The sequence below is a fragment of the Mirounga leonina genome, unplaced genomic scaffold, assembly GCF_011800145.1.
Source record: "Mirounga leonina isolate KUSES-001 unplaced genomic scaffold, KU_Mleo_1.0 Mir_165, whole genome shotgun sequence".
Lineage (NCBI taxonomy): Eukaryota > Metazoa > Chordata > Mammalia > Carnivora > Phocidae > Mirounga > Mirounga leonina.
The window spans coordinates 46,199,060-46,223,016 of record NW_023270415.1 but is presented as its reverse complement, the minus strand read 5'-3'; the positions used below and the strand labels follow the sequence as shown (position 1 = coordinate 46,223,016).

The window sequence follows — 23,957 nt, the reverse complement described above, 5'->3', positions numbered from 1 at the left end:
TTACATAGTGGCTAATAAAAAATTAATGCTATGAGTGAAATAATAATGCAAGATTAAATTGATAGGGGCATTTTAGATAAGCAGAGACTTTTAGATAAGCAGAGACTTATGGGGGTCCATATGAGTATAGTATAATGATGGAAATCAGAAAATTGAGACACTTAGATTTTCTGGCCAGCACATGTATGCTTTATTGGATAAGGATCTTGTAGATATTCCCACTTACTGGTTGACATGAGAATAAGAGGTCATCTTGGATATTTCCAAGTATGCAAGTAAAGGTTCTGAAATATAGTTAGGATGACCACCTAGATCTATAGTGTTCTCTCTGAATCTAAACTAATTATGAACTTTGGATTTTCTTCCACTCCCAACCTGTGTTCACATCAGGGGAATATCTGCTTTCTTCCTGTTTTAAAGGGAGGCAGTTTTGTTGTTGTTGTTGTTTTTGTTGTTGTTGTTGTTTCTACCAGGACCTGAAATATGGAGTGAGAATTTGTCTTTGGGCTGTGGCATCAGGGAGGAAACCTGGTCCAAGCTGCAAATAGCATCAGGCCTGACAGCTGGGGTTGGCCCTGTAGCCAATAAAGAGCCCATAGACTAAATACCAGGATAGCCATCCAATTAAGCACGGCCTTGACATTGTGCCAAACATTCTTTTTCCTGGGTTTCTGGAAGTAGTGTTGGTCTGTCATTTATATAAATTGTTGTAAAACTAATTCTTATCTTTAAATTTAAGGCTTGAAAATAGAGCATATGGATCAAAATCCACTTTAGTAGTATAGTTAAACATTATACAAATGTCTTTATATTTTAAAATGTGAATTTCATCTACCAGTTTTTTTTATTATGTTCAGTTAGCCAACCTATAGTACATCATTAGTTTTTGATGTAGTGTTCAACGATTCATTAGTCGCGTATAACACCCAGTGCTCATCCCAACACATGCCCTCCTTAATGCCCATCACGCACTTACCCCATCCCCCACCCCCCTCCCTTCTGTAACCCTCAGTTTGTTTCCCGGAGTCCAGAGACTCTCATGGCTTTTCTCCCTCTCTGATTTCTTCCCACTCAGTTTTCCCTCCCTTCCCCGTGGTCCTCCGCTCTATTCCTTATGTTCCACATATGAGTGAAACCATATGATAATTGTCTTTCTCTGCTTGACTTATTTCACTTAGCATAATCCCCTCCAGTTCCATCCATGTCGATGCAAATGGTGGGTATTTATCCTTTCTGATGGCTGAATAATATTCCATTGTGTATATACATATATATATATATATATGTGTGTATATACACACACACTACATCTTCTTTATCCATTCGTCCATTGAAGGGCATCTCGGTTCCTTCCACAGTTTGGCTATTGTGGACATTGCTGCTATGAACATTGGGGTGCATATGCCCCCTCTTTTTACTGCTTTAAAATGGCCAGATACGCATTTTATGTTTATTTTACTAGAAACTGTAAGTTATTTTTAAAAATTCCTTCAATACAATAGATATATAGATTTCTTTTTCTTATCAAACAGATAGTAATTTGAATGTAATTTTATTGTTTTTTTCCCTAGTGTATATTGCCTCTTTATATGAGTGAGTGTGATTTCAGGCAGTTGATATATCGTAGACAAACATTTTTTTTAAGGCGAGGCAGCAGAAAAAAAGTGGGAATTTTTAGAAAAAGGATTTGGTAAGACTGATCATTGTGAGCATTGGCATTCTAGATTTTGTAGGCTTTCGATTTTTGAGGCTTATTGTCTAGCTTAATCTGAAATTTGTTTTTCCTTGGATTAGGGCACCAAGATTCTGTGTTACTCATTCATCCTCAGCAAAACATGCTGGTGCTGAACTGAAATTCTGGCACCTCCGTCAGGAGAAACCAAGGAAGGATGTTGACCCATTTCCACAAATGGCAACCCTCTTGCCATTAAGACCTCAATCTTGCATTCCACAGATACCTGTTATGCAGGTTGGGTAGACATTGATACTTTGACTTCTTTATTAAGTTTATGATAAAATATCTATGCTTGGGTTTTGTGCACTAATACTTAAGTTTTATAATAAGCTTTTTTGGGGGGGTTGTTGTTAATGTGCATCCTGCAACAGTTATGAGTTAAGAAAACCCATGGTCTGTTCTCCACCAAGCGACCAGAGTGAGCCTTTAAAAATATATGATCAGGTCACTCACCGGCTCAGGATTCCCTAGGGGCCTCCTCTCTCACTCAGAATAAAATCCCAGGTCTTTACACAGCTATACACACCCCTGCTGACCTCCTGACCTCATTTCCTACCATTCTTCTCGAGCCTGGTCTACTGCAACCACACTGGCCTCTCTGCTGTTCTTGGAACACACCACGCAAAAATTGGGAAGTGGTGCATTTGTTGTCCCCTTCACGCAGAGCACTGTTCTTCCAGCTATCTATGTGGCTTGTCCCCTCACTCACTTTAGGTGTGTGTTCGAGCATCGCGTATTCCGAGAGGCTGTCCTTGACATTTCCGTATGAGCACACTTGCATAGGATGGCACAGATGCCCTCCATCACTGTGCAAGCCCTCTGCTGTGCTTGATTTTGCTTGATAGTACTCATGACCACGTGATTAATGTTTATTGCCTTAGAGTCTCCTACTGGAATATCAGCACTTACCCAAAGTGCCCGGCACATGATAGTTGCTTAATAAATATGAATGAATGAATGGGCGCCTGGGTGGCTCAGTTGGTCAAGCGACTGCCTTCGGCTCAGGTCATGATCCTGGAGTCCCGGGATCGAGTCCCGCATCGGGCTCCCTGCTCGGCGGGGAATCTGCTTCTCCCTCTGACCCTCCTCCCTCTCATGCTCTCTGTCTCTCATTCTCTCTCTCGCAAATAAATAAAATCTTAAAAAAAAAAAAAATTAAAAAAAAATAAATAAATATGAATGAATGAATGAATGAATGAGAAGTAGCAACAGCAGAATTAAAAGTAGTGAGTACTTTTTATAATGGGGGAGAATAAAATAGTACAAAAAGATAAGGACAAAGGCAAAAAAGAAAAGGGAAGTTCAACTTTATACAGAAGAAGTAAATAACCCTACATACTTTGTAGCCAAAACGTGCATTTCAGGAGTAAAGAGTCTTCTTAATCTTAATAGCCTTTATTTATTTATTTTTTATTATTTTATTATTTTTTAAAAGAATTTATTTATTTATTTGACACAGAGAGAGACAGTGAGAGAGGGAACACAAGCAGGGGGAGTGGGAGAGGGAGAAGCAGGCTTCCCGCGAAGCAGGGAGCCCGATGCGGGGCTCGATCCCAGGACCCTGGGATCATGACCTGAGCCTAAGGCAGACGCTTAACGACTGAGCCACCCAGGCGCCCCTTATTTTTTATTTTTTAAAAGATTTTTATTTATTTATTTGACACAGAGAGAGACAGTGAGAGAGGGAACACAAGCAGGGGGAGTGGGAGAGGGAGAAGCAGGCTTCCTGCGGAGCAGGGAGCCCGATGCGGGGCTCGATCCCAGGACCCTGGGATCATGACCTGAGCCAAAGGCAGACGCTTAACGACTGAGCCACCCAGGCGCCCCTTATTTTTTATTTTTTAAAAGATTTTTATTTATTTATTTGACAGAGAGAGAGAGCACAAGCAGGGGGAACAGCAGGCAAAGGGAGAGGGAGAAACAGGCTCTCTGCTGGCAGGAACCCTGACATAGGGCTGGATCCCAGGACCCCGGGATCATGACCCGAGCCGAAGGCAGATGATTAACTGACTGAGCCACCCAGGCGCCCCTCTTAATAGCCTTTAAATGTGTCACAGAATGTTAAGTGTTACCAGCCATAGTCACACACAACCCCTTCTAAAGAGATTATTTTCTGTTCAGGGTATCTTATTTTAAAAGGTAGAGAGATATAGAACAGTTCTTAAAGTTTGACTTCAACAAGTCGTGTTTGAGAGCTGAAGAGACTTTTCATGTTTTCTCTGTCAGTGGTTTCTTAGCCCTAGGTGCACATTAGAATCACATAGAGAGCTTTTCATTAAGACCTACTGATGGCTGGGTTCCACCTTCAGAGATTCTGATTTAATTGCTCTGGAATGGGTCAGAATCATTCTGTAAAATCAGGAGGTTGGCTTAGAACTGAGGCTTTCAACCTGCCTGAACACAATTGTCACATTCTGGAACCCACGTTTTGATAGGATTGCTAGAGGATTGGTATTCAAAGCACTGAGGTAACCTGGTGGTTCTGAAGCTTCAGCGTATATGCATAAGAGTCATCCAAAGAGCTTGTTAAAATAGATCCCTGGGCAGGCGCCTGGGTGGCTCAGTCGGTTAAGTGTCTACCTTCAGCTCACGTCATGATCCCGGGGTCCTGGGATGGAGCCCCACATTGGGCTCCCTGTTCACTGGGGAGTCTTCTCCCTCTCCCTCTGCTTCTGCTCTCTCTTTCTGTCAAATAAATAAATAATATCTTTAAAAAAAAATAGATTCCTGGGCTTCACCTGAATATCTAAAGTCAGGAGATCTGGTGTGGGGCCCACGGATTTGCCATTTTCAACAAGCTTCCTCCCAGGTGATGTCTTGCTGCGGGTTTGAGGACCACACTCTGAATTAGTGTCACTTTAGCCCACTAATGATTTCCTCTCTGTTTTGATATTTTCCTGACCTCCTTTGCACCGTGTGGCTTTTTTCTCTGCCACTTCACTATAAATCTAATCTTCCCCCATTCGCCCCTGTGACCAGTTAATATACGTCTTAGAGGTGTCGTGTTGGGAGCACGTATTCTGATAACATAGAAATGTTTGTACAAATAACATTTGTACGACATTTGGGAGGTAAGTGGCAAGATAGAGTAAGTGGTGTGGTTAGGGAAAGGAACTTGAAGGACAGCAATGCCAGAGGAGTGGGGAGAGATTGATCTCAGCCCAGGTCTTGATCTCAGGGTCCTGAGTCCAAGCCCCACTTTGGGCTCCACAAGCGGTGTTAAGGTGTAATTTATAGACAGTAAAGTTTACCCTTTTTGGTGTACAGTTTTGTGAATTTTGACAGACATATCCATTGTGTAACTGCCATCATAATCACGATATAGAACAGTGCTTTTTTTTTTAATTTTATTTTTAATTTTAATTTTTTTTATTTTTTAAGATTTTATTTATTTGACAGAGAGAGAGACAGCGAGAGAGGGAACACAAGCAGGGGGAGTGGGAGAGGGAGAAGCAGGCTTCCCGCGGAGCAGGGACCCCGATGCGGGGCTCGATCCCAGGACCCCGGGATCAGGACCTGAGCCGAAGGCAGACGCTTAACGACTGAGCCACCCAGGCGCCCTAGAACAGTGCTTTTACCTACCCCACCCCACCCCCAATTCCACAGGGTCCTTTTAGTTTCTTCTCCATCGGGGATTTTCTGGATACCCTTCTAGTTTTCACCCAAGCCAGAAAGGCCTAAAATTCTAACTTAGGCTTTTCTCTGTATAAGACATTTAATTTTTTTATTTTGTTTTAAGAAAACTTGTTTCAATGTGGTAAAAAAACATGTAAAATTTACCACCTTAAGCATTTTCAAGTATACACTTCAGTAGTAAGTATACTTGCATTGTTGTGAAACAGATCCCCAGAACTTTTTTATCTTGTGGACCTGAAACTACATACCCATTAAACCACTTCCCTTCTCCCCCTGCAGCCCCTGGTAACCACCATTCAACGTTCTGTTTTTATGAATTTGACCACTTCGTATGATACTTTTAATAAGCTCAGCCCCCTGTGGTACCACTCATTTATTGAGTGTTGCTTAATGTCACGCCGTGTTCTGAATGACTAAAACAGATGTAAGCCCTGATACCTAGGAAGTTATGTGTAAACCATACTTAAGTAAGTAATTTTGTTTACGGAATTCTTAAAAAAATATTAGTAGTTGTTAGGCACCTAGAGTGTATATAAGATTTTATTGTTTGTTCTGGATAATAAAACATCACAAATATATTCCTTGCTCTCCAGCAACATATATTACATTCCAGTAGAAGTTGACATAATTTGACTTTTTTTTTCCAAATTATAAAATGACAAAACTACTGTAAATTTGGAAACTGAAGACAAATCACTTTTTTTTTAAAGGCTTTTATTCATTTATTTGAGAGAGAGCATGAGTGGGGGAAGGGGCTGAGCAGGGAGTCCAATTTGGGGCTCGATCCCAGGACCCTGAGATTATGACCTGAGCCGAAGGCAGACGCTTAACGACTGAGCCACCCAGGGGCTCCCTAAACAAATCACCTCTGATCTCACCTACTTGTAGACAACTATTACTTATTTTCTCTTGGTCTTGTTGTGAATTTTTAATTTCAATGTACTTACACTTTTGTATTCTGATTATTTCTTTTAACATCTTCATCACATTTTTCCATATGTCATAATTTCATAATCCTTACTTTTTTTTTTTTAAAGATTTTATTTATTTATTTGACAGAGACACAGTGAGAGCAGGAACACAGGCAGGGGGAGTGGGAGAGGGAGAGGCAGGTTTCCCGCTGAGCAGGGAGCCCGATGAGGGGCTCGATCCCAGGACCCTGGGATCATGACCTGAGCCGAAGGCAGACGCTTAACGACTGAGCCACCCAGGCGCCCCCATAATCCTTACTTTCAAGTGTTATGTAATGTTACATTTATGTATATCCCATACTCAGATCATTGTTTCTTTTTCCTACATTTGGACCTTTAAGCGTTTATACTTTTTTTAATTTGTGCATGTGGCTTTTACCAAATAGTTAACTCTATCATAAATAACATTTAAGGATGGGAATAATAACCACAAAAATAAAATGTCCAAAATGGAAGGAGATAGTTTTGTTAAGGTATAGGTCTTTATTATGGACCAGTTGTATCCTTGCTTCCTTTCCCTGCCCTGCCACCCCCCTTCCCCAGCCCCCTACTCCCACCCCTCAGATGTACTAAAACCTATGCAGTTAGAGAATAAAGAAGTTTTTGCGAAGTTCTCCCTCTAGGAAAGAGTCTTCTTTCACAGTGCTATGAATAAGGATATATAAACCTTTGGCCTTTCTCTTCTTATATTCTAAAGAGTTGTAGGGGGTTCAGCCTGCTGGTTGTATAAAAGCAGGAGTTTAGGAAGCAGTACATTTGTATTCTAATGGGAAGCATGGTAGGCGGTAGACTGAGAGAAGAAATCCTCTAGTGATGGGCAGAGCTATGCTTTATTCTCTGGCTCTTTTTTTTCCCCTTTGTATTGCTCATTTTTCACTTTGTGTATTTTTTTTACCATTTTTTAGAAAGAAGAATCCAGTTTATTACAAAGTCCTAAATCTCCCAAGAAACCACCTCGAGTAAAAACAGCAGTTCAAAAACCTTGGAGGAGCAAGTCTTTGTATCTAATTTCTTCGAAGGATGATGTGATTGAGAAAGGGTAGGTACTGCTTTTTATGTGCCAAGTGTTATCCTGCAATGGTAAGATTTTTGAGGAATTGAAAAATTAAATAGAAATTGAAAACTGAATACATTGATTTTTTTTTTAATAGGAGTTCCTTACATATTTCATTGATAGGTGTTAGAGTCATGCATACTCTGAATTAGGAACAGAACTCCTGAGATTAGTCATTTGAAATAGATGGTGCCTCTGATCTCCACCCTTTTATGAGCTGTATGGTCAAAAGACTTCTGAGAAGATTTCCCTCCAGTTCTTACTTGGCCCTGTTCGGTATTTCTCAAACTTGCAAGCTCATAAGACTGTCAAGAATTTTGTCATTATTTAACACAGCATATTACCTTATTCATTTAGATTTGCCCACATAGGTACTCTTTTCACTGTTCTTTATTTCAAATGGGATTATTTTCCGTCAACCTAAAAAAATACCCTTTGGTGTTAACTTTGGTGTGGGATCTGCTGGTCCCACTAATTTATTACTTCATTTTTATTCTTTTGTTTTCCTTCGGGATAAAATTCACTAACACAAAGTTCACCATTTTTAACTTATCTTTAATGTTTTTTGTTTTTTGTTTTTTTTTACTTGTAGACTGTGCCAAGGATCAGCCTGAGGTAAAACTTAGGGCCTTCTTAGGTCCTCTCTAGTATGTGCCTTTTCCTGGGCATGTGTGGTCACTTTCTAATTTTTCCCTACAAATGCATTTTGCTTTTGAATGTCCTAATCTTTCATGTCTGCCTTCTAAAAGGAGGAAAAAGAGAAAAATGAAGATTGGGGGTAAAAAGGTCAATATCTCTTTAAGTTCCTGGAAGTCCCTTCAGCCTGAAGGGGACTGGGCTTGCAACCACGTGGAGCAACCACAGTGGCCACCTGCCTTGTCTGCACCTCTGTGATCTGCAGCAGCAATCAGAGATCAGAGCTCAGATCCCTGAGATTTGGTAGACAGGGTCTTTTCTGCTCGCCCTGGCTTTTGCAGCTGTATGCAGAATGCTCCAGAACACATGCACAGCTGTCTGCCACAGGGCTGGGGGTAGGGAAGGTTAGCTGCTGCTATTGTGTTAGCAACTCTAATTGACCAAAATGAACCCAATTTACTCTGCAAGCCTTCCCCTGGAAGGTGAAAGCCTTAAGACTCCAGGGTTCCAAAAGAGTTACATTAGATTCTGCCAGTGCAATTGTTGTTTAGGGGGGGAGGCAGGTTCCTGGTGCTTCCTACTCTGACATCTTCCCAGAATCCTCACCTCTGGGAATTTTGTTTTCCTCAATGAGTTTTGGCCCCAGAATTCCTTTTTAAAAATTTATTATTATTATTATTATTATTGTTATTATTATTATTAATTTTAACTCCAGTGTAGTTAACTTACAGTATTATATTAGTTTCAGTTTATATTAGTTTATGGTGCTTGAATAGTTCCATGTATTACTCACGGCTCATCAAGAGAAGTGTACTCTTCATCCTCTTCACCTATTTCACCCATCCCCCCCCACCTCTGTAATCCTCAGCTTATTCTCTAAAGTTAAGGGTCTGTTTCTTTAGTTTGTCTCTCTCTTTTTTTTCCTTGTTTGTTTTGTTTCTTAACTTCCACATATGAGTGAAATTGTGGTATTCGTCTTTCTCTGACTGACTTATTTCCCTTAGCATTACACTCTCTAGATCTATCTGTGTTGTTGCAGGTGGCAAGATTTCATTCTTTTCTATGGCTGAGTAATATTCCATTGTAAATATAAACCGCTTCTTTTTTTTATATTGTCAGTTATATTACCTTTTTAAAAGTTTTTTATTGTAATTCCAGTGCAGTTAACGTACAGTGTTATATTAGTTTCAGGTGTACAATATAGTGATTCAATAATTCTATAGATTACTCAGTGCTTATCGTCGTAAGTGTACTTTTTAATCCCCAACACTTATTTCACCCATTCCCCCCCCACCTCCCCTTGGTAACCATCAGTTTATTCTCTATAGTTAAGAGTGTGTTTCTTGGTTTGTCTCTCTCTTTTTTCCTTTGCATGTTTGTACTGTTTCTTAACTTCCACATATGAGTGAAATCTTGGTATTTGTCTTTCTCTGACTGACTTATTTTGCTTAACATTATACTCTCTAGCTCCTTCCATGACGTTGCAAATGGTAAGATTTCATTTTTTATGGCTGAGTAATATTCCATTGTGTATGTATACCACATCTTCTTTATCCATTCATCTATTGCTGGACATTTGGGCTGTTTCCATAATTTGGCTATTGTGTACAATATACATATATGAATTAGTGTTTTTGTATTTTTGGGGTAAATATCTAGTGGTGCAATTGCTGGATTGTAGAGTAGTTCTATTTTTAACTTTTTTTTTTTTTAAAGATTTTATTTATTTATTTGACAAAGAGGGACACAGCGAGAGAGGGAACACAAGCAGGGGGAGTGGGAGAGGGAGAAGCAGGCTTCCCGCTGAGCAGGGAGCCTGATGCGGGGCTTGATCCCAGGACCCTGGGATCATGACCTGAGCCGAAGGCAGATGCTTAACGACTGAGCCACCCAGGTGCCCTATTTTTAACTTTTTTAGGAAACTCCATACTGTTTTCTAGAGTGGCTGCACAGTTTGCATTCCCACCAACAGTGCACGGGGATTCCTTTTTCTCCATATCCTCGCCAACACTTGTTTCTTGTGGTTTTGATTTTAGTCATTCTGACAGGTGTGAGGTGATATCTCATTGTAGTTTTGATTTGCATTTCCCTGATGATGAGTGATGTTGAGCATTTTTTCATGTGTCTGTTAACCATCTGGATGTCTTCTTTGGAAAAATATCTGTTCATGTCTTCTGCCCATTTTTAAATTGGATTATTTGTTTTTTGGTTTTGAGTTGTATCAGTTCCTTATATATTTTTGATATCAACCCTTTATCAGCTATGTCATTTGCCGATATCTTCTTCATTCAGTAGGTTGTCTTTTAGTTTTGTTGCTTGTTTTTTTGCTGTGCAGAACCTTCTTATTTTGATATAGTCCCAATAGTTTACTTTGGCTTTTGTTTCCCTTGCCTCAGGAGACATATCCAGAAAGATACGATTATGGCCAATGTCTGAGAAATTACTGACTGTGCTGTCTTGTAGGAGTTTTATGGTTTTAGTCTCACATTTAGGTCCTTAATCCATTTCTAGTTTATTTTTGTCTCTGGTGTAAGAAAGTGGTGCAGTTTCATTCTTTTGCATGTAGCTGTCCAATTTTCCCAGCACCACTTGTTGAAGAGAATGTTTTTTTCTATTGCATATTCTTGCCTTTTTTGTCAAAGATTAATTGACCATGTAATTGTGGGTTTATTTCTGTTGGCTCCGAAATTCTTGACTACATTGTTAGCACTCAGATTTCTTTTAGCAGATTAATTTTTGTATTTTTCAGTTTATCTAGTAGGTCTTTGAAGGGAGAGTTGGTCTAAATCACCCTGTCTGCCATTTCCAAAAATAGCAGTTAATGAGCTTTGGTGTACTTTGCTTGCATTATATCAATTCTTACTGCATCCCTATGAAGAAAGCATTATCTTAATTTTTCAAGTGATAAAGATATATAAGTATGAATTGAGAGAAAAGTTGAATTTTGAGAACTATGCATTGTTTTTATGTTTATGTTGCGGCTAGAGTATAGAATATTACAGTGAAAAAGCAAGATACAAGCTAAAACAATAAATGAGGTTCAGATAGTGAATTTTTTTGTGTCACATTAGGGAATTTGGAGTTTATTTTCTATGCAGTGGAAAACATCTAGAAAGGTTTTTTGTGTCATTTACTAAAATTAAATTATTTTATTTTCAAAATTGGAAATATATGCATAGTTCAAAATTAGTAGCATGCTATCCACTTATTCTATACCTTTGTTTTTACTGAATTCATTGGAAAAGGTGTTTCATAGCATTAAATGCTATCACTACAGTAATAGATATACTATAATCTATTTTTTCTGTTGTTTCTTGTTCTTGTAATCTTATCTCTCCTTATGTCTGGTTGTCTTTAATTTTATGCCAAACATTGTATTTGTATTCTATTGAGGGACATGGACATTATTTCCAATATTTTTCATTATTAAAAACAATGTTGCAATGGATATTCTTGTACATTTGCTGTATTTCATGTATGCATATGTCTGCAAGATACATTTCTCAAAGTAGAATTTCTAAATCAAAGTTCATGTGATTTAAAAATTGTTTTAGATATTACTAAATTATATTTCATAAGAGTTGTAACAACATACTCTTTTCAGCATGTATGAGAGCATTCAAGCCACTCTGTGTCTTTTAATTGGAGAGGTTAGTCCATTTACATTTAAAATAATTACTGATAGGTATGGACTTATTGTCATTTTATTAATTGTTTTCTGGCTATCTCATAATTCCCTTGTTCCTTTTTTTCTTGCTCTCTTCCTTTGTGATTTGATGATTTTCTGTAGCGAGAAGCAATATTTTTAAGGTGGAGGAGACCTGAGCCTGTTCATATGTCTAGAGTAGTATCTAGTGGAAAGGGAAAAGTTAAAGATCCATGAGAAAGAAGAAGATCTGTATTTTCAAAGGAGAATAGAAGGAAGGATTCAAGAACAGAGGCCATGAGATTAATCTCGGACACGAGATAGGACACTTTTTCCTGAGACATGATGGAACGAAATAAGGATAGGTATAGGTGGATATATTTGTTGATAGATAATTTAAGAGTTTTCAGCTGCAAATAACAGAAAACATGACTAACAATGGCTTAGACAAATTGGGCTTATTTTTCTCACAGAACAAGAAATCTGAGGGTAGGCAACTGCCAGTATTGGTTCCTTGGATTGGAAATATTAGGGCCTGAATTTTTGTAATGTTCTTGGCCATTCTTTCATATTCATTGGTGTTACAGCTCCTGATATCAGGCTTTCAAATCATGAAGAAGAAAGGGCAATTTTCTGTTTTTGTTTTTTTTTTAAAGATTTTATTTATTTATTTGAGAGAATGAGAGAGAGAGAGAGCATGACATGGGGGAGGGTCAAAGGGAGAAGCAGACTCCCTGCTGTGCAGGGAGCCCGATGTGGGACTCGATCCCGGGACTCCAGGGTCATGACCTGAGCCGAAGGCAGTCGCTTAACCAACTGAGCCACCCAGGCACCCAAGAAAGGGCAATTTTCATTAATCCTTTCCCTTTGGTCAGGAAAGCAAGCTTTCTTAGAAGCTCCCCAGCAGACTTTGTTTTGTATCTCATTAGTCATAACTGTGTCACATGACGATCCGTCTATGCAAGTCGGTCTTAGAAAGTGAATATTTAGCTTTCTCAGTATCACCCAGTATCTGGGAATGAGTGTTGAGTTAACCAGTCAGTCAACAGTGTCTACTACATCAGGGAGTGGAAACAGAGGCATGTTGTACCTACCTTTTGTCTGAGAAGAACCTGCAAAGCAAACTGCTGGTGGGTTGGAGTGCAGATATATTGGTGAAGTGGATGGGCATGTTTTATGGAGCTGGAAAATAAGGCTTAGAATAATTGCAGTGAGGTATGGAGAGGGAGGTGGATAAGAAAATATAAAAAGATAATGTCTAAAGCCATTAGTCTAGCTCCATAGTCTTCCATTATCTCACCCCACACTACCACATATAAATCCTTATGAATCCCACCTGTTGTGAGGATTAAATATGATAATGTGAATTTTATTTAGCACAGTGTTTGGTATATGTTATATAGTGTTTACTTAACTGTTAGTGTCCTCTTGCCCTAAGCAAATTAGTTAACTTGCAGCCTTTTAAACAAGGCTTTCCCTACCTACTTTCACATATTGCTCACTATTCTCCCCATGTAACGAACCCCTCTAGAACCCTCCTACACTGTTGGTGGGAATGCAAACTGGCAATAAGTTTTCCACTATCCATTGCAACTTCTAATTGTTAGGGTTATTAAAAATGAAAATTAAAGGATTGATAGAAATCAGCTCTGAATTTAATATGTATTATATCAAAACAAAATTACATGAGAATAAAATATTGTTAATAATGCAAGTCAAGGGGCACCTGGGAATGCAAGCTGGTGCAACCACTCTGGAAAACAGTATGGTGGTTCCTCAAAAAGTTGAAAATAGAGCTACCATATGACCCAGCAATTGCACTACTGGGTATTTACCCGAAAGATACAAATGTAGTGATCTGAAGGGGTACATGCACCCCAATGTTTATAGCAGCAATGTCCACAACAGCCAAACTATGGAAAGAGCCAAGGTGTCCATCAACAGATGAATGGATAAAGAAGATGTGGTATATGTATACAATGGAATATTATGCAGCCATCAAAACCCCCGAAATCTTGCCATTTGCAATGACGTGGATGGAACTAGAGGGTATTATGCTAAGCAAAATAAGTCAATCAGAGAAAGACATGTATCATATGATCTCACTGATATGAGGAATTCTTAATCTCAGGAAACAAACTGAGGGTTGCTGGAGTGGTGGGGGGTAGGAGGGATGGGGTGGCTGGGTGATGGACATTGGGGAGGGTTTGTGCTATGGTGAGCACTGTGAATTGTGTAAGACTGATGAAGCACATTTGTTACCTCTGAAACAAATAATACATTATATGTTAAAAAAGAAGAAGAAGATAGTAGGAAGGGAAAAATGAAGGGGGGGGAAATCGGAGGGGGAGATGAACCGTGAGAGACGATGGACTCTGAAAAACAAATTGAGGGTTCTAGAGGGGAGGGGGGTGGGGGGGATGGGTTAGCCTGGTGATGGGTATTAAAGAGGGCACTTATTGAATGGAGCACTGGGTGTTATATGCAAACAATGAATCATGGAACACTACATCAAAAACTAATGATGTAATATATGGTGATTAACATAACATAATAAAATAAAATTTAAAAAAATAAAGGACCCCTCTAAACACACACGCTCGCACACACACACACACACTCACAATACATCTAATACCCATTTTTCAGGGAAAATCTCATTTCTTTAATTACTAATATAGCTCAAAGGGACTTCTCATTGTTACCTATCCCAGTCATTTGACATCTATATTCTTGAATTCATTCAACCAGCAGTTAATCTTATAGAGAGTTGTCTTTATTGAGGACTGTACTTTATTTTCTCAGCCACTTCTTTTTTTTTTTTTAAGATCTTATTTATTTATTAGAGAGAGAGAGAGAGAGAAAGCACAAGCAGTGGGAGTGGCAAGGAGAGGGAGAAGCAGGCTCCCCACCAAGGAAGGAGCCCGACGCGGGACTCGATCCCAGGACCCCGGGATCATGACCTGAGCCGAAGGCAGACGCTTAACCGACTGAGCCACGCAGGTGTCCCTCTCAGCCCCTTCTTAAAGGCTGGACCTGATACTTGGACTTTTTCTTCCCCTGTTCTCTCACAGCATTCAGATGCACTCCTAAGATTTGGTGCCATATATACCAAAGGTGCTCAACATATATTGATCAATGCGTTCTTATCCTTATAATTTAGGTTGAGGCGCAGGTCGGAAAGCAGCAAAATTATTCGCTTAACATCTTTTACTGACATTTCTGAATGTCTGAAGCCCCAGCTGGATAGAAGATACACCTACACAGAAGAACCTTTGGTAAGTATTTTGAGAACTGATTTATCTGACTCTTCATTTAACTGACCAATGTCCCCTGATTTTAGAGAATTTTTATTGATTTACCATAGTATTTTTTTCTCTACTAAACAATACACTTTATTTTTTCCTTCCAAAAAGATTTGTATACAAAAATTTTATCTGTGTTTCCTTTTGTAGTTCCATGTTGCTATGTATATACTCCATTGATTACTATTTTCAAAAACAACTGTCTTCCGGTTTTGGTGTGAGAATACCTTAGATACAAAATAAGACCATCTATTATTTTTATTAAATTGCTAACATTTGATAAAAAATAATGTTTGATGTTATGTTTCGGAAACAATTTTTATAAAGCAGAGTATTTTCAGTGTGTGGCTACCTTAATATAAAGTGGATTTACTACACCAGTTGTGGTTGACAATTTTATATTCCCTAAGGATTATACTTTAGGTAGAAACTTTGGTAGTCCCAATATAGTCTGAACACTTAGCTATAGTTTTGTATAACTTTTTATTTTATTCTAAGCAAACAGTTCTCCTTTTCTTCCAACTAGGGCTTTTTTCCCTACCAAAATAATATATATTTTTTAGTTTTTGGAATGCCAACAGTTAAACATCATAAAAACATTAAATTCTCACTTTAGAATATGTTTGGAAGAGGGCTAAAGAGAGAGGCAGAGAGACACTATAACAATGCCTTAAATTGTTCATGCCACAGTTATCTTAAGATTACAAAGAAGTCTGAGTTCCATACAGCAAATGCCAGAGTTCCTGTGAACGGTGGATGCCTTTTCATATTCTAAAGTCACTCTTATGTTTGGGGAAGTAACCAAATTTCTGTGTTTCAAGAATGGTATTAGGGTTGCCAGCTTTACTGGCAGAGAGGCCCCAAAATAACAGCGTTTTGTGAGAACTTACATTACCATTACATTCTGAAGGCCATGAGCCTATCCAAGGAGGGGCCCCCTGAGGACATTTAATGAGCAGCACTGAGAGACCTTGAGGATGGTTCTTTTTATAACTCTCTTGTAGCCATTATAGCATTACCTCAAGGCTAAAATAACAGTAAATATGTAGGAACGAGGCCACCAACAGAGATTTGGAAGACTCCTAAAATGGTATCGCTGTGCCTGAAACATGAAAATAATAGAGGTTGAGAAGTTACCCTAACATTAAGTTTGAAATCAGATTGGTTCATAATAGAATGAAGTCTGCTGCTATAGTTGCCTCCATAAATGACTCTTAAGTGACAGTTATATGCAAACATACTGCATTAATTACTTACATGGCACAAAAATAAAATAAAAAGTCCAGCAGGAAAACGACAGCCTGGCAGAATTTATGAAACCCTGTTGTACAGTGTCGTAAAAAATCACCATGTTCTTGGGTGGATCATGGACTTCTGTTTTGTTATCTAGGTTAAAACCATGGCAGATAGTGCCTTGGGAGGATTTGACATGGAAAATTTGTTGCAGACTTTGTATGTAGAAAATAGAGCTGGATTCTTCTTTACTAAATTCTGTGAACATTCAGGAAACAAGGTAGAAAATAATGATTTTAAATCTAATTTTATGACTTTATCTCATTTTAAACTAAGAGAAGTTGAAGTAATTCAGTGCTCAAATAATTATATTTGATATTAAAATTCCCATTTCTCCTGGTAAGAAATTTTATGCTAAATATTTAGTAAAAATGTAAACATCTCAGTTATAATTCTCTTGGTTCACTATCCTACTAGAATTACAAAGAAAAGTAAAGGATTGACTCGTATTATTATTTTTTTAAATATTTTTATATTTATTTATTTTATAGAGTGAGAGAAAGAGCGTGTCAGCAGAGGGGAGGGGCAGAGGGAGGAGAGGGAGAGAGAGAATCCTGAAGCCGACTCCCCACTGAGCATGGAGCCAGACATGGGCCTTGATCCCAGGACCCTGAGATCATGACCTGAGCCGAAATTGAGTTGGACGCTTAACTGACTGAGCCACCCAGGCGCCCCTTGACTTGCATTATTAACAATATTTTATTCTCATGTAATTTTGTTTTGATGTAATATATATTAAATTCAGAGTTGATGTCTATCAATCCTTTAATTTTCATTTTTAATAACTCTAACAGTTAGAAGTTGCAATGGATAGTGGAAAACTCATTGCCAGTTTTGTTTTGTTTTCATTTTGCTCAAATGTAAAATATTTCACTGGCTCAATTATTAGAGTAGTGTTTGGTTTCAGTATGATATACATTTGTCCATATATATCAAAATACCTCCAGATTTTGGTTTCATGCCAGAAATATGTCATTACTCTTTAATTGTTAACTAGCATGCTTCCTATTTTAATGGCCAATTATATAAGAGGCATACATGCAAAAATATAATATTTTAGTGACAATACCAGTAAATATTTTGTATGCTGCCAGTTTGTAATAGAAGATAAGACCATCTTAAATTGAACCTGATTTATGGTAACACCAAGGAGCTGAACAATTATTTATATTTGAAATTAGAGCTTTGTAGAGCTTTAATAATTGGGTGGTAATGATTTATGTATTTTTTCCACCTACAGTTGTGGAAGAACAGTGTGTACTTTTGGTTTGACCTACAGGCTTATCATCAGCTTTTCTACCAAGAAACACTTCACCCTTTTAAAGTATGCAAACAAGCCCAAGTAAGTAGTAAATAATGTTGGTTCAATGTGCAGCTCTAAGTACACAAAAAAATGAAAAAGTTGTGTCCAGCTCCAAACAAGAGAAATCTGGGACTACAGGCAAAAAGGCAGCAGGTAAATTGTTGCCATGGGATTTCTTCATTTAAATGTCAGTACAATATTGTTTTATAGTCTGATTTGTGGGTTTCCATTTTATCTATTTTATTTGGTTTGCTTTATTTTCTCTGCTGGCAAGTACTTGTTCTGCCAATAAAGGACATCCCATATTTTTTGTAATTTACGCCTTTTTGGTTTGGTTGTGAGGGACTTAAAAGAGAACCCTGAGAGAGGACTTGTCATGAATCATTGAAGTGATGGGGAACAGAGACACTGACCAGAGCTATTCTCTGAGCTTACTGTAGGAATCAACTGTTGGACATACTCAGCCTGGTGACCTTCTAGAGGGCGGGAAATGATGTTGACTCTGTGGTGTAGGCTCCATGTCATCCCCTATGCTTCTGTACTACACACCATGTAAGACAGAGACAGAGGTGGAGGAAAGAACATCTCAAGACCATGCCGAAGCAAAACAGAGGAGGAAGAACAGGATTCTCTGCAAAGGGAAACCGAGAGAGTGGCCTCTTTTGAGGGGGAAGGAAAGAGAATAGAATTATGACTCAAGCTCACTTAATCTTTTCAGTTTTTTATTCTTAGGATCTTGTGATCTTTTTTTTCTTTCAAATTATTTATTTATTTGAGAGAGAGAGAGCATGAGCAGGGGGGAGGGCAGAAAGAGAGGAAGAAGCAGACTCCTTGCTGAGCAGGGAGCCCGACATAGGGCTTGATATCAGGACCCTGAGATCATGACCTGATCCCAAGGCAGATGCTTAACTGACTGAGGCACCCAGGAGCCCTAGGATCTTATGATCTTTTATGGAGAGAAGTCTTCAAGCCTAGAAAACTGCTAATCACTTCTATATTTGTTCACCACGTAAGTGGTTCTCATAAGCTGGAATAACCCCATTCCGGAGAACCTCTCCCCAGATGATGCAGAGATAGTTTTGTCATATTGTGTATTACCTTATTTATTATTTTTTTTAAAGATTTTATTTATTTATTTGACAGAGAGAGACACAGCGAGAGAGGGAACACAAGCAGGGGGAGTGGGAGAGGGAGAAGCAGGCTCCCCGCAGAGCAGGGAGCCCGATGTGGGACTCGATCCTAGGACCCTGGGATCATGACCTGAGCCGAAGGCAGTCGCTCAACTGACTGAGCCACCCAGGCGCCCTTATATTCTTATTCAGGATCTCAGAGAGCTGCTGGATGTTTGTTGTTCCTTCCACCACCCAGACTCAGGTGTTAATAACTATGCTTTGTAAATCAGCTGACAGAGCTTTGTACTTTTTATTATGAGAACAAGGGCTTCAGCTGCTACCTAGCCCAGATCTGGCTCAATGCAATCATGAAATTATAGCTCTAATTTGCCAGTACCATTTTTTGAGACCACATAGTGGGCTCTTTTGCTTGTTCATCCTTGACTTGTGGGTCTCTACATATCCCCCTCCCCCTGGCCTATTGCTCCTGTCTGGAAAAGTACCATCTGTTATTTATTATGTTTTCACTACTGCAAAGCCCACTCCTCCAAACATCTTTGGCTGATCCATCAAGTGGGTTCTTTGTTGTTGTTGTAGTCACCATATTTCCATGCACTTGTACAAATGGAAATTCTATTTAAGTTTGGTAGACTTACTAGTTCTTAGTAATGAAATTATTCTACCCACTATAGAAGTATTGTGAAACAGGATACAACCAACTTTTGGTTATTCTGAGATGGATTATTCTGTTTGGGGATCATCAAGGTCTGAAAGCTTTTTATCCTCCTCTAGATTATCTTCTAAAATTTTTTTTTAAAAAAAATAGAAATATAATTAGCATACAATGTTAGATTCATTTCAGGTGTACAACATAGTGATTCAACAATTTTGTACATTACTCAGTGCTCATCATTGTAAGGGTAGTCACATCTATCACCAAACAACATTATTACAACATTAATAACTATATTCCCTATGCTGTGCTTTTCATCACCATGACTTATTTTATAACTGGAAGTTTGTATATCCCTTAATTGCTTTTATCTGTTTTATTCATGTCCCCATTCACCTCCCCTCTAGCAACCACCAATTTGTTTTTGTATTTAAGAATCTGTTTTCTTGTCGGGGTGCGTGGGTGGCTCAGTCGTTAAGCGTCTGTCTTCGGCTCCGGTCATGATCCCAGCGTCCTGGGATCGAGCCCCACATCTGGCTCCCTGCTCTGCAGGAAGTCTGCTTCTCCCTCTCCCACTCCCCCTGCTTGGGTTCCCTCTCTCACTGTGTCTCTCTCTGTCAAATAAATAAAATCTTTAAAAAAAAAAACCAACAATCTGTTTTCTTGTCATTTGTTCATTTGTTTTGTTTTTTAGATTCCATATATAAGGATGGACCTAGAGGGTGTTATGCTAAGTGAAATAAGTCAGAGAGATAAATACCATATGACTTTACTTATTCTTCCCTAGGTTATCTTTTGGGGAGTCACAGCAGGAGGGAGGGGGGAACAATGGAGAGAGTTACCTTCAGGTTAATAGAGGGAAATTGAAGGAGCAAGTCATATGATTTTTTTTTTTCTTGGCTTGTTTGCTTTCTACATCTATGGTTACTTTATTTTTTGGTTAATAGAGCAATGGTCTAGATTGGTTTAGGTTTTAATTATCCAAGATTTCTGTGCCTCCAGATATAAGAATTGCCTCACAGTATGAAATAGCATTCATTTCTTTATAATACAAATGCTGTATGGCTTTCTTCAAGGGTATATTTACAATACAGATATTTGGATCAATAATGCCAATGGTAGGGCGCCTGGGTGGCTCAGTTGGTTAAGCGACTGCCTTCGGCTCAGGTCATGATCCTGGAGTCCCTGGATCGAGTCCCGCATCGGGCTCCCTGCTCGGCAGGGAGTCTGCTTCGTCCTCTGACCCTATCCCCTCTCATGTATTCTCTCTCTCTCATTCTCTCTCTCTCAAATAAATAAATAAAATCTTTATAAAAAAAAATAATGCCAATGGTAGAATGTAATCAGCTGGCACCATGTTAAAGGCACTGTGAACAATATAAAATTGTTTTTATACATCTGACACGCTATATGGTAGGAGACCAAGAGTTGGTTCCAAGGGACTTATATGCTTTTCTGTATGATAGTAAGCAAATTACATACCTTGAAGTTTTGCCTCATAAAATACTGCAGAAGTAGGCAGACTAGATGCGGAATCAGTGACAGTGACTTAGCAAGAGTAATTGTCCAAGAGCTTGAACTGCAGCCTAGGGCGCATCCTGAAGATTTTACTGCATGGCTTCAGGATAGAATAGTGCAGTTAGAAGCCAATTGAAATGATCTTGGCAAGGAGAAAAGGAGTCACTTACCCTAGTGCAGAGGTAAAGTCTTTGACTCTATTAACAGTTTTCCAGGGGACCATCTACCACTGCTAAGATTTGGAGCCTAGAGTGTTGCCACAGATAGTTCTACTGCTTTTTTGATACTACATCCTTGCTTCAGTGATAGAGTACTACAAAAGGATGAAGGAGATCTGGGTACCACTGTCTTTTATGACATCTTTCATCTTTGTAGAAATCTTTCAAACAAAGCGCATTCCAGCAAAAACTAGGCATTTAGAATTTACCACTCTCTACAGCATATACATTGAGAATTTGTTTTGAAATAAGCAAACAAGTATGATCATAAATATTGCACATGTTTACACACATGTACACACACTTATTCTTATTAATCACATACATATTTAAGTGGGAAAGAGGAAGAGAGAAAAAAAAAGTAAAAATTAGAGCCCAGGAGAAAAATTATTTGGAGAATGTAGGAATTAATGAGTGGAGAGAGTAGGTAAGAATGAAATGGAAAAGAGGAATAAGGATTTGCTTACTTTTACTACAAAGTGCTATTTAATATAAAGATATTCTTGTAGCAGTGTGAGATTTTTTGCCTTATTCAGTGGAACATGTATCACCTAGATCAGAGGGTATATGACATAGAAGGGAAAAAAAAAATCACAGACTTGGAGTTGAAAGAAATGAATTTACATCACATGCTGTTATTATTATGCTAGTTCTTAGCTGGGTAAACTTAGTCAAGTCAGTCAGTTTAATAAGCCTCAGTTTCATGTCCTATAAAATGTGGGTGGTAATAATGCTTTACATTTTATTTCCTTCTACTATTTTAGAAGTTACATATTCTATTTCTCTTTTCACCCTTACAGTTTTAACATGCATACCAAAATTAACAAAGTCTACAATTAATCATTATCTTAATCCTTTCAAATAACTTAAGGATCTTAGAACACTTTAATTCCACCACACCTTGCCCATTTTACATATCATTTTTGTATGGCATTTAAATTTTTTTTATATACCTACCAAGTAGCTATCATCATTTTTGTTTTGATACCATTGATGTTTGTGTAGATTTATTCACACACAGATTTCATGCTTATCATTGCTTTTTGCATCATATTCCTTCCTTTGGGTTTCATTTCTGAAGAATATCTTTTAGTACGGTTTTCATTAGGATTTACTAGTGGTAAAAAATCAGATTTTATTTGTCTGAAAATGTTTATTTAAATTCTCTCATCGGTCATGTGACTGAATATAGAATTATAGGTTGACTATTTTCTCTCAGCACTTTGAAGATATTATTCTACTGTCTTAGGGTTTCTGTTGCTCTTTTTGAGGAGTCTCCTGTTGCCCCTTTGCTTTTTCTCATCGTTTGATTTTTAATCTTCTCTTAAACTTCAGTGTTCCATATTGCACGTCAGTGTGTTTACCATAATTATCTTTCTTGGGTCGAAGTTGCTTCTAGAATCTGAGGAATCATGTCTTTTATCAATTCTGGAAAATCCTCAGCCATTATTTCCTTCAGTTTTTCTACTTGTCTTTTCTGTGTTCTCTCCTTCAGGATTCCCTGTCTGGTAATGTTGTCAATCCTATATCTCTCTTAATCTCTCAAGGTTTTCTGTATTTTTTTTTTTTTTTTTTTTTGAGAGAGAGAGATTAGAAGTGGGGTGAGGGGCAGAGGCAGAAGCAGGCTCCCCCAGTAAGCAGGGAGCCCGATTCGGGGCTTGATCCCAGGACCCTGGGATCATGACCTGAGCTGAAGGCAGACGCTTAACTGACTGAGCCACCCGGGTGCCCCTTTTTCTCTCTTTTAGTATCTGTGTTGCATGTGGTAAATTGAAATAGATATATTTCCTTTGATCTGTTTTCCAGTTCATATGTTGTTTCTTCAGCAGATTTCAATCTGCTATTTAACCCATCCATTGAGTTATTTTAAGAATTATTTTTTTATTTTTCTACTTGTGTTTTTCAAGTCTCTCTGATGTTTTTGTCTCATTTTTCCTTCATGTTTTTATTTCTTCTTTTATGTCTTTAAACATTTTAAACATATAGTCTGTAGCTATGTTAGTTATCTATTCCTGCATGACAGTATTACCATAAGTTTGTGGCTTAAAATGACACACATTTATTATCTCCCAGTTTATATAGATAAGGAGTCTGGCCACAACTTTGCTGGGTCCTCTGCAAGGCTGTAAATCAAGATGTTGGCCAGGGCTGGTTTCTCATCTGTAGTCCCACAGGGAAGGATCTGCTTCATGGTTGTCAGCAGCATCAGGGTCCTTGTAGCCACTGGACTGAGGAGAACTCAGTTTCTCACTGGCTGTCAGCTAGACGCTACCCCAGCTCTGTGCCATATAGTGTGGCCCCAGGATGCCACTAGGATTCACTAGTGGTAAATGGATGCCACAACATGGCAGCTTACTTCTCCAAAACCAGCAAGGGAGGCAGTTTCTTAGCAAGACAGGCATTACCATTGTGTGTAATGTAATCACATACACATAATCACATATATCTCATCACTATTACTGTATTCTGTTGGTCAGAAGCAAGTCATGCATTATATGCCCACACAGGGGGAGAGAATTACAAAAGGGCATGAACGCTAGGAGACACTGAGAGTCTGACTGCTACAGCATCCAATAATTCTATGATTTGTAGTTTTTGAAAGAACTAATTTTGCTATTTATTATTTTTGCCGACATGTTGCATTCCTTCTTATATGTAAGTCTGAATTATAAGCTGTTTAGGGAGGTTTTTACCTATAGTGCTTATGCTAGGCACTTTTTTTTTTTCATTTTTTTTTATTCTTATGTTAATCCCCATACATTACATCATTAGTTCTAGATGAAGTGTTCCATGATTCATTGTTTGTGCATAACACCCAGTGCTCCATGCAGAATGTGCCCTCCTCAATACCCACCAC

At 38.5% G+C, this 23,957-nt stretch overlaps 1 protein-coding gene across 11 annotated transcripts in view; it reads left to right on the top strand.

The window, feature by feature from the left end:
• Window positions 1-23,957, top strand: part of RGS22 (regulator of G protein signaling 22) — a 122,104-nt gene that overhangs the window by 47,754 nt on the left and 50,393 nt on the right. For 10 of the 11 annotated variants that reach the window (XM_035011628.1, XM_035011623.1, XM_035011624.1 and 7 more), the window contains exons 10-14: window positions 1,795-1,969; window positions 7,248-7,381; window positions 14,842-14,956; window positions 16,374-16,496; window positions 17,517-17,618. In XM_035011628.1, the coding sequence (XP_034867519.1) occupies window positions 1,795-1,969; window positions 7,248-7,381; window positions 14,842-14,956; window positions 16,374-16,496; window positions 17,517-17,618 (649 nt within the window). The remainder of the gene's footprint in view (window positions 1-1,794; window positions 1,970-7,247; window positions 7,382-14,841; window positions 14,957-16,373; window positions 16,497-17,516; window positions 17,619-23,957) is intronic. The other variant, XM_035011626.1, reaches the window with a different exon arrangement.